This window comes from Phalaenopsis equestris, unplaced genomic scaffold (genome assembly GCF_001263595.1).
Source record: "Phalaenopsis equestris unplaced genomic scaffold, ASM126359v1 Scaffold000330, whole genome shotgun sequence".
NCBI classification, from domain to species: Eukaryota; Viridiplantae; Streptophyta; class Magnoliopsida; order Asparagales; family Orchidaceae; genus Phalaenopsis; species Phalaenopsis equestris.
Window position 1 is genome coordinate 217,528 of NW_018164772.1, and position 15,371 is coordinate 232,898.

Sequence of the window (15,371 nt, forward strand, 5' to 3'; positions counted from 1 at the left end):
TGACTTGAGCTTGCTGCAGTTGTATTTGCACTCAAGATCTGGAGAAATTATCTATATGGAGTTAGATACAAAGTTTTTACTGACCACCAGAGTTCAAAATATATCTTCACTAGGAAAGAATTGAACCTGACGCAAAGGAGATGGTTGGAATTTATTAAAGATTGTGATTTAGATATTTAGTATCATCTAAGAAAGACAAATGTGACGGCAGATGCGCCGAGTAGAAAAATCTCTGGTAATTTGAATTATTTATTTACTCAGCAGGAGAGTTAATTGAAAATCCGGAGAGATTGAGGATGACTATAATTGATTATGTTGATGATAGTATGACTCAGTTATATCAGTTGAGAGTGCAGCTAACTCTAAAGGGCAAAATTAAAGATTCTTTAGTCAGAGATAACAATATTCAGAAAGTTTTGGAGAAGATTCAGGAAAGCAATTTGAAGAGATATGAGATAAATCATTATGGTCTATTGAGGTATAAAAGCAGGGTTCATGTTCCAGATGTTGATGATCTAAGGAAGGAAATTCTAGAGGAAGCACATTTATCTAGATATATTAATCAACTAGGGAGTAATAAAATGCATTAGGATCTCAAAAAAGTATTTTGATAGCCAGGATTAAAGAGAATTGGGGCACAATTTGTCGCCAAGCGTCCTGGAGGTCAACTGCAGCCCTTGCCAATTCCAAAGTGGAAATGGGAGAAATTGCGATGGATTTTGTGATTGGTTTGCTGAGATCACATCAAATTCATAATGCTATATGGGTAATTGTCGATAGACTGACTAAATCTGCCCATTTTTTGCCTATTAGACACACAGATCAGTTGAAAAGCTAGCTAAATTATACATGGATCAAATTCTGAAGTTGAATGGAGTGACTAAGTCTATTGTCTTCGATAAAGATGGCAGGTTTACTTCCAGATTGTGGAAGAAGGTTCAAAAATTTTTAGGTACTCGACTGACTTTCAGAACACGGCATTTCACCCTCAGACAGATGATCAGTCAGAGAGGACCATTTAGAGCATGGAGGACTAATGTTAGATGTTCTTGACTTTGATGGAGGTTGGGAATCACATATACCTTTAATAAATTTTGCCTATAATATCAGTTATCAGGCTAGCATTGGGATGACTTCATATAAAGCCTTATATGGAAGGATGTGTAGAACACCTCTATGTTGGGTTGAAACAAGTGAGGAAATCATTGGAGCTGATTTAGTTTATTATGTTACTGAGAAGATTCAATTAATCAAGAGATAGACCGGGGGTAGTGTAAGACAGACAGAGGAAATATTATGATGTCAAGCACAAACCTGTTAAATTTGAAGTTGGAGAGTTTGTTTTCATCAAGGTCAATCTATTGAAAAGTGTGCAATGGTTTGGCAAGGCAGGAAAATTGAGCCTTAGTTATGTCTATCCATTTGAATTTGTGGAGAGGATCGGGAAGGTGGCTTACAGATTGGCTTTACTAGCTCATATGCAGGGAATGCTTATGTTTTTCCACATTTCTTCACTGAGAAAGTATATTGGAGATGAAGCCAGTAAGATGATAGTAGACTCAGTTGAAATTCAAACTGATCTGACATATATTGAAAAGCCTGAAATGTAATGAATTATCCGGTGAAGAAGCCGCAGAGTAGAGAAATCCCTTGTGAAGAAGCCGCAGAGTAGAGAAATCCCTTTGTAAAGACTTTATGGAAGCATGGATCAAAAAATGATGCTGCTTGGGAGAATGTCTCTGAGCTGCAAGAAAGATATCATCAGCTTTTCTCTTGAGGTATGTTTATGTTCATGTTTCGATGACGAATTTTTATAAGGTGAGGAGATTGTAATAATAAGAAAATAATAATAATAATAATAATAATAATATTATTATTATTATTATTATTATTAATTTTATTAGATCAAACCGTTGGGGTATATCGTCAAGTGAAGTCGGGAGGTTAGATCGAACCGTTGGGGTATATCGTCAAGTGAAGTCGGGAGGGGTAGGATATCCCTCAATCGTTCTTCTCTCCTAACTGTCAAAGCTTGTCGGATCAACACATGTCGTGGAAGAAGGAGATAGCCTCGCACACTCCGTTGGGTTACGCCTCAACCAAAGGAGAAGAAAGAAGTGGAGATCTTGCGGTATCGTAACTGAAGTAGGGTTGTCAAGTCGTGAGAAGACGAAGAGGAAGAGTAAAAGACCACATTGTTGTCTGAGTCGAGTTGTGCGGTGTCGTCTACATCGAGTCATGCGAAGGAGAAGAGGGTAGCGGCACTGTCGAGGGCTTGCGGCGTTGAGTAGGCCGCAATCAAAGTCAGAAAGAGTAAATATGTGTCAGTCGCGATGATAATCGAAAGGTAGTGTAATCTTCGCATGCAGTGGAAGAAGAGACCGATGGAGAAGGGTTAAGTGTGCAGCTTTGTCGAGAGGAGAAGTTGTGCATTTGATCGAAGAGATGAGTTTCATGTGAAATAGGAGGGCTCTATGAAGCCGAAGCTGTGTGTTAGCTATGGCTAAGGCCGAAGCTTTTATATACAGGTATGTGTGATTTTAAGTTAAAATATTGTTGCATAAATAATTATATTTATGTTGGAGGGGACGTTAATTAATTAATGCTAAGTTTTATTGAAATAGGAGATTTTACATATAGTGAATTCATATTTGAAGGAGAAGTTGGAGGAGAATACGTGTTAGGAGAATCGATCTAAACAATTAAAAAGGTAAATTTTCATGTTAAAAGAAATTATCCAAATGGTATGTATATATATTTGATGTTAAAATAAAGTTTACTTGAATCAGGAATCGACGACTTGATAAATTATTGAGATTGAGAAAAAGTTGAAATCAATGCTTTCAAAGAGAGACAAGGTAAAGATTTATAAATTTTATGAGTTAAGTATATAAATTAGTTTAAGTAAAGGTGCTATTAATATTATATCAAGTGATTTTAATTTATCAAACAATTGAATTATGGGTGGATAGAGAAGTGATATTGCTTGGGGGAAGTAAACTGAAGGAATAAGCATTTTCATAGTTCTTTAAAGTCACGGTGGGTAATTATTTTCTCATATGTACTAAATTTAAAGCTTATTAAATAAAGAATTCATTTAATGCTTTAGACAATTATTTTATGTTTGTATGCATGTTGTAGCTTAAGAATGAAAATAAATAAAAGGGGAAACAGAAAAAAATGTTTAATGTCCTTAAAAGAATGTAATTTAAATGAAATGAAATGAAAGTCAAATGTTTAAATTATACATGATTACCCCAGATGGTACTGGCAATGGATGCAATGTACTCATGCACGTTAAAAAAATGGTAAAATAGCGTCTTCGGGTGCAATTTGAGAGTACTTTCAGTTACATTTTTTATGGTGTCTTCAGAAACATTTTAAGGGTGGCTTCGGACACATTTTGAGAATACATTCGGGTATGAAGATAATCCTGTGATGACTATTAAAGAGATTAAAAACGTTAAATACTTATAGTGGAACAGGAATGGATAAATTGAAAATTTTAATGAAATTAACTACATTTTTTGTTGGTCATTCATGCATAGCATAGCATAACATAAAATTTTAATACATATTAAATTATAATTACTCACTAAGTTTTACTTATAATTGAAGTTAAATATTTTCTTTCAGGAAAAGAATTGTTTTAGGTTGATATGTCTGATAGAAGAAACTTTGTTTACCAGAGGAGAACCACTGTTATTAGATATTCTCTTGATGATAGTTTTCTTTATTGTTTATGTCGATTTTTTATTTACTATTCAGTACTGGATTGAGATGTTATTTTTGGATATTGTTGTTTATGATAATTTAGATTTTATTGAACTTGTGGATTAGTGGCTCCTTTAAATGTACTGAAAGTTTTCAAAATGTGGATAGTTAGATGTTAATATTGTCCGACCATTGTTTCTGCCCAAGTCGTGACAAGTTCTGGCACTCAAAAACACATTCGAAGTTCTAAAGCCACTCAATGACCTCGTCGTGATTCGTGTCCATTCAAATATGACAAATCCACTTTTATTTAAAAATTTTGACTTCTCAGTTTTTAAGTCCAAAAGGTTGAGGTTCTTCATTGATGAAATTTGTATGGTGGAAGAGATTCATTCTACTCATTCGATCGAGTGAGTCATCATTGTGACTACATGTGACCCATCTGGATGGTCTCCTTTTCTCAATTTATCGAATCATCGTAGCACTCGGTGGAGTTGTCGTTGTATCTTCTCCACAGTAAACTTCATATCAGCGTCCGATTATTATCTCCTCCGTGGTATGCTTAGGATTTTAGTTTGGATATGTATAACAGGTATAAAGGAATAATATAGGGTGGTGGAAAAGAAAATTTGCAGGTGGAGATATGGGAGATCTTAGAAACTCTAGGATAAGCCAAGAGTTAAACTAGCTATGATACCAAATGATATCGAAATTAGCTTGAACCATAATAGAAAAAACAAATATTATTATTGAAAGCAAACAGACGGTTATAATCAAACACACTTGAAAGAGCTTGATTCATGGGTAGTGGAGGTCGGATTGGTAGTTGGGGAGTAGAGTTAAGTGGTTGAAATGGGTTGTAGGTGGTTGGGACATCAAAAGAAGGGGTTGAAATCGCGTTGGCTGCTAAGCAGAAGCCTGATACAGTGAGGGCAGCAAGTGGGGTGGCAACATAGTCGTGAGGCGGGGTGGGAAAGGATCGAACGACCAGGGCACAACAAGAAAACAAGAGGTCTGTTTTTTTTCTGGATGACAGCAGCGAATGGGCGAAGCCGGGGATTGCAAGACAACAAAGAGCAGTGTTTCGAGGCGGTGGCAGTGAGCAAGAACATCTGGAATTGGAAGAGTGCAGTGAAAAAAATAAACAAGTGTTGTTCGGGGTGGCTGCAGCGATGGAGGATGGTTAAGAGCCTCGTGGGGGAAGATGCGGAAGGAGATAGGAAAGGCAATCACCACATCAGAAGAAAGGTACAGTCAGAGCACCACCTAATCTCTTGGATACAACCCACTAAGGGAAAAGAACGAATGTCGGTGGTTGTCCAAACAAAGGAGTCACATAAATAAGCCCTAGAAACTTAGAATTTGATCCCCTATGGAAAGGAGGCACTAAACCAACATGGGAGCGATGGTCGGTCCTCCCAGATCTGGGCCTGTTCGGTCCAAATGATAAAATAGCGGAACATAGCTCCCACGGCTCTTTATACCCATGTATTGTAGCATAAGTCACGGAAAAGAAGAAGAGGGGGCTCCCGGTAGTTCCCGCATCAGTAAAACTACTGACAAATCATTCGCATGCTATGAATGAAGAACAGATTATACCACCATCATGCTACTCTTTTATGAAATATCTAGCAAATTCAATATGATTTATACAATATATTGCATGGAACTATACGCAATATTAATGTGAACCTATTATCATAATAGAGCCTTATAAATACATTTGTTCAACTTTTACATATTGTAGAATAATTTTTAACTATAGCATTTGAGGTTCCAATTGCTTCCCTTACTTTCCATTCTACTTTTGATGTTATCAAAGTGCTCCTTAATGCTACTTATGAGTTCAATGAGATGATCGATGCCTCCAACTTAACCTAATCTCCAGATTAAATCAAAAGTTCAACTACTCTAATTGATATAAGTTTTCAATTTGTGTTCTCACAAACAGACACAAATTGAAAAATAAAAATTCACCTATCCAAAATTACTAGATTCCAATCAAGATGCAATAACTATCCTGATAACTTTAGCATTATGAATTCAACTAATATTTGAACATGGGGTTGCTTTTCTACTCATAATTGGATCCTAATTGCCTAGCTTTTCAGTTATTTTGATCCTATGTGCTCCCTTATTTTCTATTCTTGTTGTGATGTTATCAATGTGCTCCTTAATGCGACTTATGAATGGTCTGATTTGGAGATTATTGATGACTCTAACTTAATCTAATCTCAAGATTGAATCAAAAGTTCAACAAGTCAAAGATATAATGATTCAATTTGCAAAGATGTACGAATTGAATAAATAAAATCGCATACACAAATTTACTAAATTCCAAGCTAGATGCAATAACTATCCTAATGCCTTCAGAATTATAAATTTAACTAAATATTTGAATATGGGGTTGCTTTTCTCCTAATAGTCAGATCATAATTTCTTAGCTTTTGAATTATTTTGATCAAACGTATTTTGTTTCTTTTTTTTTTTATGTTTGAGGTTTCTTCATGACAACATTTTCAAAGAATGGTTATAACGTTTTTAATTCTAAGAAAAAGTTGTTGTAATACAATATAGTGACCACAAAATTTAAAAAAAAAAAAGTAATACTTCATGTCTTTTCATGCATCACTTTCACAAACATAAATACCTTGATTAGAACAAAATGAAAAGCATTCAATAGTAATAAAATAAATAAAATAAATATATAACGGTACAAATAACTAAAAAATGATAAATAAACTATTATCAACTTGACAACTATAAAGATGCAAGTTTCTCAAAAAATCAAAAACTCTCAAGCACAAAACGGAGATAATTGAGCAGTACAGATGGACAAACAGCCTAAAAATTAACGATAAGTACAAGAGAAGCAAGAACATGATTGGCTTGAGTTCAAGATAGCCAACAAGAAGCATTTTGGTGTTTAGACACATCATATCCATCTAAATATCCGTAATTTTCAGTCTGAGCAGGTCACATCTACTCAGTTAGCATGTCTTAAAGGAAAGTGTCCAAACATTTGGCTAGGCTGGCTGTTTAACTTGATGATCAAAATATTAGATGATGATGGAAATAGAATAAGTGATCAACTGAAGAAAAGATAACAAAGATAAACTAGGATACCAAATAATATGAGATTACCAGAAACAATGTGTGCTACATAAGGATTCAGAAAGTACCAATCAAAGAAATATGAAGATTTGATGCTTGCCCTATTGTAGTGCACACAGGATACCCTGCATATGTCACAAGCACATAATATTACATCCGTTAGCATTATTCCAAAAAAAGTTTTAACACAAATTAATATTGTTTTTTTAACTAAAAGACAAAGGAATTTCATGACTTAAAAAGGAAATTTTTAGAAGCACAATTGAGCTGTTATAGTTTAGTAGCATCAGAAGCCGATGCATTAGGAATTTACTACTGAAACTTAAATCATAATGATAAACAGATATATAAACTCGAGATATAAAATTAGTGTGTTGATTAACCAACACATCATTATGTTCCAAAAAGACTTGAAACTACAAAAGTTTCAACCGAGAATTTGTGTAAATGGAGTTAGTTCCAAATTTCGGGTGCAAAAACTCAATTGATACCATTCAAAGAAGACTGTTTCGAAAATATAGGAGTTGCAAATCAAGGAAATCAGTTGAAGTATATTAATCAGAGGATTCACAAACAGCACTCAACTATGACGATAAGAATAATAAAGTAAACGTGCAAAAGACAATCTAAAAGTGTAAATTCGTCTTAAGCACAAAAAGTATTTTGACTACCTCAATAGGCTTGGTTAACTTGTGCCAGGGATTCAATTCAATTAGCATCAGCAACAATTCAGGTTTCAATCTTCTATACCTTTCAATAAATGGCTTTATCACTCTCTAGTTTCCATGTTTTCTTTCCTTGGTGCTGCAAGGGAGCAATGTCCGAATTGAGTACTGTGGCATATGCCGTGATGTCTGAATTTGCTCTGGAACTTGCTACAGAGTTTCACGTTGCACTTTGTGGCTTTCCTACTTTGCGATTTACCCATCTAACAGCTTCCTTTAACAATTTTTCCTTGGCAGGTACTGTACTTATGCTCAGTTGATTGATTTTCTTCCTTTTTGTAGCATTTTATTAAAGCAAGAAGTGTGAGACTTCCTAGAATTGCTGGAACGAGAACTTTAAAGTTGAAATTTGTATGTTTTATTAAAATTAATGTTAGACACAAGTTGTAATTGCTGGAATTAAAAGAGCTTAATTGAAACTAGAAATAAAAGGCTAGATCATCATGAATTTGAAAAGGTTATTAAATTTAGGTCTTTTTAGGTTACGAATGGAACCCAAGGAATGTATTTTTAAATTGATTATGAACAAAAAAATGTCAATTTTTCCTTTGAATATGTGTATTATTCGAAGTGAGTTCTTTGAGTGCTTGCATATCTTAATGAAACCTTTTGACAGATACTTATCCTTGTAAAGTGTGAGACCTATATCTTTCAATTAGTAACTTTTGTCCTCTATTGTTTCTTATTGATTGTTTGGCAATTGGTGTGTCAAAATGAGATTGTATCAAACTCAATATATGGATATTTCTTTTTTTAAATTAAATTTCATTAACCTGAAAATATTATAAATCATAGAAATGGGCAATTTCAAGTTTTTGTGACTATAATATTCTCGTGTTGATTATATGAAATAATTTTTTTGGTTTAACCTCAAAAGAGATTGATCTTTGCTTAAATTTTTAATGCTTGTGAATTTGTCAATTGTGCCATCTTGTGTTTTTTTTGGGCATCTCATATTAGGTTTTTATTATTGAACCAAGATCCTAAGAACTACATCAAATTGATATCATATCAAAATGACTACGAAAGGGGCTCAACATTAAGTTCAGCTGGCAAATCAATGGAAGAACACGAATTTAATTACTTTAGAAAACCAAAACAAAATGCTAGTAAAACAAAATGAAATGGGCATTGAAATAAATGAAATTAAACTATCTCAACACTTTAAAAAACTAAATAATTTTGTCAAAAAGAACTGGATAATTCACATGGCCTTAATGAGAACCCATTAACAATCTTTTCTCAACGTGAAAGAAATAACCGGAATAAATGTCATCAAGAGTACGCCATTGAAATTTATTACAGCCATTGGCAACAACTTTATGACATTGATGAAGACAATTAGGAAAGTTAAAGTCAATTTTTCGATATTTGATGGAAAATAGATACTAAAGCTTTCTCTAACTATAATCGGAAAATAGATACTAAATCTTTTTCTAAGTAATGTATAAAGATAACTTCTTGGATTGACAGATGATATCAGGCGAGCAAGAAGTTTTGTGAAAGCAAAACTAATTGAAAAAGTTGAAATATACTAAATTGGCATTGAGAGATAGGAAACAATCAGATAGGACCAGCATAGATTTCCCCATAGAAATTGGGACAAATAATATTCAATTTCAGGGACATCAAACAAACAGAACAAATACAAAGTTAAGCACCTACAATTTGAGAGATAGGCGATCTCTCCCTATTCCTATAATTCAAGAAGTAGAAAATCTCTCACAAACCTTAATCCTATAATACAAGACTAGATCTCATACATAATCCCAACCCTAAACTTATTAACCCTATTTAAATTAACAAAAAATAAAAAAAAATCTAAATTGCCCTTAAGCCAGGCACCGGCGTAATAATAATCCCCTCCCAAAAAGAACCTTATCCTCAAGATGGATAAAAGAAAATGGTTGTTGGATCGAGCTCCCCCGCCTCCTTGTCATAAACTGTGAAAACCTGCAATGTCTGATCTTTACAACGGTTTTCATCACACCAAAAACAAAATCCCATTGCTTGCTTCTCCTGAATCTATCATTGTAAGTCATTTGAATGTCGTCCTTAGTCGTGGCCCATTATTCATGTCTCGGGGAGCCTTCTTCTGCACTTCCACTATTTGAGTTTTTAATATCGTCATGGTGGTAGGACACTCCAATTGTGATGCTCCTATTACCTCTTTCAATTGCATTTTTATCTTCAACCAGCTGCGCTAATTCTATAACTTACCCCAATCCTCATAGTCTCAACAAATGAAGTGTTGCAGGCATGTCAGGCCTTGGACCTTTCATGAAATTCCCCTCCAATATTCCTTCATAAATCCCCATCAGTCATCTCAACAATAGCTAAAATCTCTCCATATATTCAATGAAAGTTCTCTCCTAACTCAAGGCAAAGAATTCCTCATGTAGGTCGCTTTCCCGAATTGCTCGAAAATGTTCCAACAAGCATATCGGGTATCTAGCATCACTCCACCAAAATCATGTTTATGCTTTCCCTTCCAAACATAACCTTGTTGTTAGGGCTGTAAACGAGCCGAGCTTGAGCGAGCTCAGGCTTGGCTCGTGTTCGGCTCGTTCGAAATAGCTCGTGTTCGAAATCGGCTCGTGTTCGAAATCGGCTCGTGAACTGTGTGTTCGTGTTCGGCTCGATTTAAATATTCGTGTTCGTGTTCGGCTCGTGTTCGGCTCGAAATTGGCTCGTTAAACTAAAATTGAGAAAAATAGATGTAATGGTGGGATTCGAACCTGGATCAAATCTATACAAAAGAAGACACTAACCACATTGCTACATGAGACGTTATGATTTAAATTTAGACATAAATATATATAATATATTATTATATAAATAAAATATGTAGTATTTTGTTATATAAAAAATTATATAATTTTTTTTATCGCCATTTCGAGCCGAACACCAGCGAACAAACTGTTGTTCGTGTTCGGCTCGTTTACATTTCGAGCTTAAAAATTTGTTCGTGTTCGGCTCGTTAGGCTAAACGAACGAGCCGAACACGAGCTGTTCACGAACAACGAGCCAAATTGACAGCCCTACTTGTTGTTATGAACTTCTCCACATTTAGCCCATTCACCGCAAAATATTCCTTCACCAGGTATACCCACCCATGTGTATCTTCCCCTTCGAAGATCGGCATCTTCAACTTCTTAACTCTAGCGTCTCCACTCGAGCTTCCTCTCCCTCTGGGGTTTCCCCCATGTATAGACGGTAAAACTCACTCTGTCAAACATAGTCATATCTTATCTCGGCTTCTCTCATTCCTTCTTCGTACTCCTCCATACCCCTTACATAACCTTATGTCCATGTTTTGACCTAACCCCCTCCCTCAGAAAATCTATAATCCACCCTCCATTGAAGTCATAGAAAGGAGGTTCTTAATGGTGGATGATTTCCTCCTCTTTTTTCCTCTCGTCTGATATCTTTCCCTTTTGATTTATACAAGGATTCTCTGATCAACCTTTGGTTAGGGTTTACAAATTAAACAATCTGCGGGGTATTAGTTTGCATCTCAATAAGCCGACTAATCATCTCTTTCAAGATCTTGAATCAGTTTTCAATGGAGGAAAGCCTTTCCTCTATCCTGAATTTAATTTGACTCGTCTCTTCCTCCAATTTCTTCTCCAATTCATCTATTTTCTTGGTTTTCATTCCCCCAGAAATTGGTTTCGATCTGGAACGAGGAATTAATGAATGTTGAAATCTTGTCGTTTAAATTGTGTCTATATCGTGAGGTCGTAAGCCCCTCATTTGCATAAGTTTCCCAACTAACACTTATCAAAGCTTCGGTCTCATGTCCCCATATGCCGCAATTCTGATGTTGCTACCATTCGATCGTGTCTGTATCACAATGTAGTAAGTTGCAATTCCATCATTTGGATTCAGCTACCTCTTTCCATGATTGTGTTGCAACTAAGGCACATCAATTGTTGCTTCCAGTCCCGGACACGACTAGTATATGTCGCGATCACGTCAGTCTTCCCCACAAGCTCCAATCGCATGATGTACCGTGAGGTTCAGTCACGTCTGTCAGCGTCAATCTGGTCGTTGGTTGCTAACTATGTCAGATTGCAACTGAATCTCAAGATACCATGCGACCAGTGAAAGGAAATAGATGATGGGTTGGTAGATCGTTCGGTTGTGATACCAATTTGATAGAAACCAACACAGATTTTCATGCAAAAATTAGGGAAAATAATATTTTATTGCAAGAATATCAAACAAGCAAGATGATTACAAAAATAGGCACCTACAATTAGAGAGGTAGGCGATAACTCCCAATTGCTATAATTCAAGAGGTAAGAAATCTCTCAACCCTACTCCTAAGATACAAAACCCAATCTCATGCATGAACCCAAACCTAAAATAATTATATTAACAACAAAAATAATCATAAAAGACTAAATTGCCATTAGGTTAGTAGAAGATAAAATTGCCCTTAGTCTGAGCACTGGCGTAACACAATCAAGACTAGAACCCATCGCTACTCTAAAAACTAAATTATTATTAGCAAAAGATAATTATCATTATTCTAAATTGATTGATCGAGAGATGAATTCAACTAACTAAAACTAAGGAACGAATAGTGTAACATGATATAACAAGAAGTTTGAAGAATCGTTGTTACATTATGAAGTAAGGGAGATTCCTAAACTAGCACTTATTAGTTTTAGATTAGACTTAAGAGCTAAGTGGTTAAAGGACATGACACCAAATAACATTAATTCATTTGATGTCGCTTTTCAACTTGTCATAAGTTCTAAATTAGAAATAAGATTTGCATCAATTGGAATTTCTACTTTTAGTTTTAGTATTTGTACTTTTAAAATGGAGCAAGAAAACTATTAAAAAATATATTAAAATAAAATCATTACCAATTTCTGATGGTTCAAAAATTTCTACTAAAGCTTGTTTTTAAATTTCATCAAGCAATTCATTTTGCAAATAAACTTTTTCGCAGCAATCTACACATTTATATTGAAGAGCAAGATAATAAAGATTACAAGGAAATTATATGCATAAATTTGATGACAAAAGTTGTGATTCTTAAAATGCTTTGATTGAGAACCCTTTAAATATTATGTGACACATCATTATCACACCAAAGCTGAACATAAATGAAAAAGAACTTCTATCGCTCAATTATAATTTGTGGTAAAAAAATATTGTGACTCAATATTAATAATGAAACTTACGTGAATAAAATTGCTAAAGGTCTGTTTGGGGCAGCTGTCGGCGCTTAAAAGGGGGAAAATAGAGTTTTTTAAAAGTTTGGGGGTCGCCCGTAAGAAGCTGTCGGTCGCCGGAATCGAAATCCCGTTGCCCGCTTCGGAAGGACTTTTTAATTTACGTATATATATATAATTTTAGAAAAATATGAAATCAAACTGACCTCATATTTTCCATAGTTTAAATGAAAGAGCACTCAACCTCAAATCCTGTATCTACCCCAAGGGATAAACACAAGACTTGAGAGTGAGACTCGATCAAATAAACTAAGAAAGATATGACATCCGTTTGGTCTGCGAAACCGTTTTATTTGCCGACAAGTTCCCCTATTTAATACAAAAAATTAAATAGGGTTTATTTTAAGCTGGGTTCGGGTCTGTTTGGGGCAGCTTATAAGCGCGGGCGGCGTTTTCACCGTACTGTTTGGTTCGCGCGTTTCACCAGCTTATCCGAAATTGCGTTTGAGTTTTTACACTAAACGCAGGTCGCGAGTCGACTCCTGCGGTTGACCCGCAGGCCGCATTTCAGGATAAGCAGCTTATCCTGAAACGCACAAGCTGCCCCAAACGGACCCTAAGTCTACAACTGAATGCAGGATTTTAAGAGCTAGACCATATCACAATCTTAAATAGTAGCTAGGCAGATAAAACTACACTTTTGATAACTCAAAGATGCTTGCTACTCGTTTCGCTTGCTACCTATAGTGATAATACATTGTGTGATGTTTCCATAATGGATGCTACACATGTTATTTTGGGTAGATTATGATTGTATGATGTGGGAAGTCAAATAATTATACATTTCAAAATAATAAGAGGGATACTTTTGAAACCTAAAAAATCAATAAGTCTCGCATTAAAAGAATTAAGTGCTCTAAATAATCTAAACAAAAGTACGCATCTTGAACAAACATAATTTTGGAAAAGGAGTGTAAGGCTAAGGGCATAACATATGTATGGATATTTGTTGAGCTGAATGAAGATTTGACTAAGAGCATATTTGTGCTTCAGAATGTTGACCAATAACTATCTAAATTCAAAGAACTATGCCTTGATGAACTACTTGATAAATTACCTAAACTTAAAAATATAGACGTTGTCAATTTGATTTCTAGATCAACAATACCTTATTCACCACAGTATAAGATTAATCCTACCAAGCATGTTGAACTTAAACTAAATAGATGAACTAATTCGAAAAGAATATTTGAAAAGGCGGGTACGAGTCTACATGTTACTCCTATTAGTTACAACTCAGAAGAAAAGTATTTAGAGGATATGTGTGGATAGTCATGCCATTTATAAAATCTTCATCAACAACAATTACACATACTAAAACTATGATAGTTTAGATATTATGAATGGACTTGTTACTTTAACAAAGATTGAGCTAGCGAGTAGTTGCCATCAAGTGAGAAAAAAAGAGGGTGATGAATTAAAAAGTGGTTTTAAAATGAACAATGATCTTTCTAAATGGTTAGAAACTTAGAAATGGCTTTCAAACTAATTAATGCACCATGTGCTTTCATAAAAATTATGAATCATGTTCTTTGACGATTTAAAGGAAAAAATTTGGTAGCGCAATTTGATTATACTATAATTTACAACAAGATTAAAGAGTATTTAATATAAATTTGGAAGGTCTATAAAACATTGCAATCTGAAAGAATATAAGTAAATCTAAAGAAGAGTTGTTTTGCAATACCATCTATCATATTTTTGGTATTTGTAGCATCTACTAATAGATTATATGTTGATCTCCATAAAGTTAAAACGGTTGGGGACTCACTAACACTTACTAACATTATGAAAAATTTAGAGTTCTCAATGTTTGGGAAATTCTAAGCAATTATTGATTAATGTTTTATACATGTCATGATACAGATTATAAATTTACTAAGGATTCAAATGAACAAAATAGTTGAACATTCTTTCAATGACATTAAAGAGACATCTATAAATGCACATGTGCTTAAATTACCTAAATTAATAAACTTTTAGAGGTTCTGTGTGCTGTATTCGATATAGAATTTGGTGGAGTTCCAAGTCAGAATGGATTCAATTATTGAGAAGTTAATGAAGCAAAATAAAAATATTCCAACTATGATATGAAATTTTGTATGGATGTACAATCGCTTCAAAATTCAAGGCATTATTTGATGTCTAACGAATTTTCTGTCTTTGTTTTTATCTTGTTAAACTTTGGTTTACTTCTACAAGTTATTTCAATTAAGTTGGCATCAACTACAATTCATATTCCAAACTTCACTTCCTTCTTGTGGGCTCTAGCACTCTCTGCTTCTTTCAATTATTGAGAAGTTAATAAAGCAAAATAAAAATTCCAACTATGGTATGAAATTTTGTATGGATGTACAATCGCTTCAAAATTGGAGGCATTATTTGATGTCTAACGAAATTTCTGTCTCTGTTTTTATCTTGTTAAACTTTGGTTTACTTCTACAAGTTATTTCAATTAAGTTCGCATCAACTACAATTCATATTCCAATCTTCACCTCCTTCTTGTGGGCTCTAGCACTCTCTGCTTCTTTCAAGCACTGCAAAGTGCCTCTGTTCCACTCAAGTG

At 34.5% G+C, this 15,371-nt stretch overlaps 1 protein-coding gene across 4 annotated transcripts in view; it reads right to left on the minus strand.

Moving 5' to 3' along the window:
- LOC110025772 overlaps nucleotides 1-15,371 on the minus strand; it is a 63,483-nt gene that overhangs the window by 33,604 nt on the left and 14,508 nt on the right. For all 4 annotated transcript variants that reach the window (XR_002294151.1, XM_020726422.1, XM_020726423.1 and 1 more), the window contains exon 5: nucleotides 6,897-6,953. Coding sequence is in view for 3 of the 4 variants with exons in the window: in XM_020726422.1 (XP_020582081.1) it covers nucleotides 6,897-6,953 (57 nt within the window). In the remaining variant the exon portion in view is untranslated. The remainder of the gene's footprint in view (nucleotides 1-6,896; nucleotides 6,954-15,371) is intronic.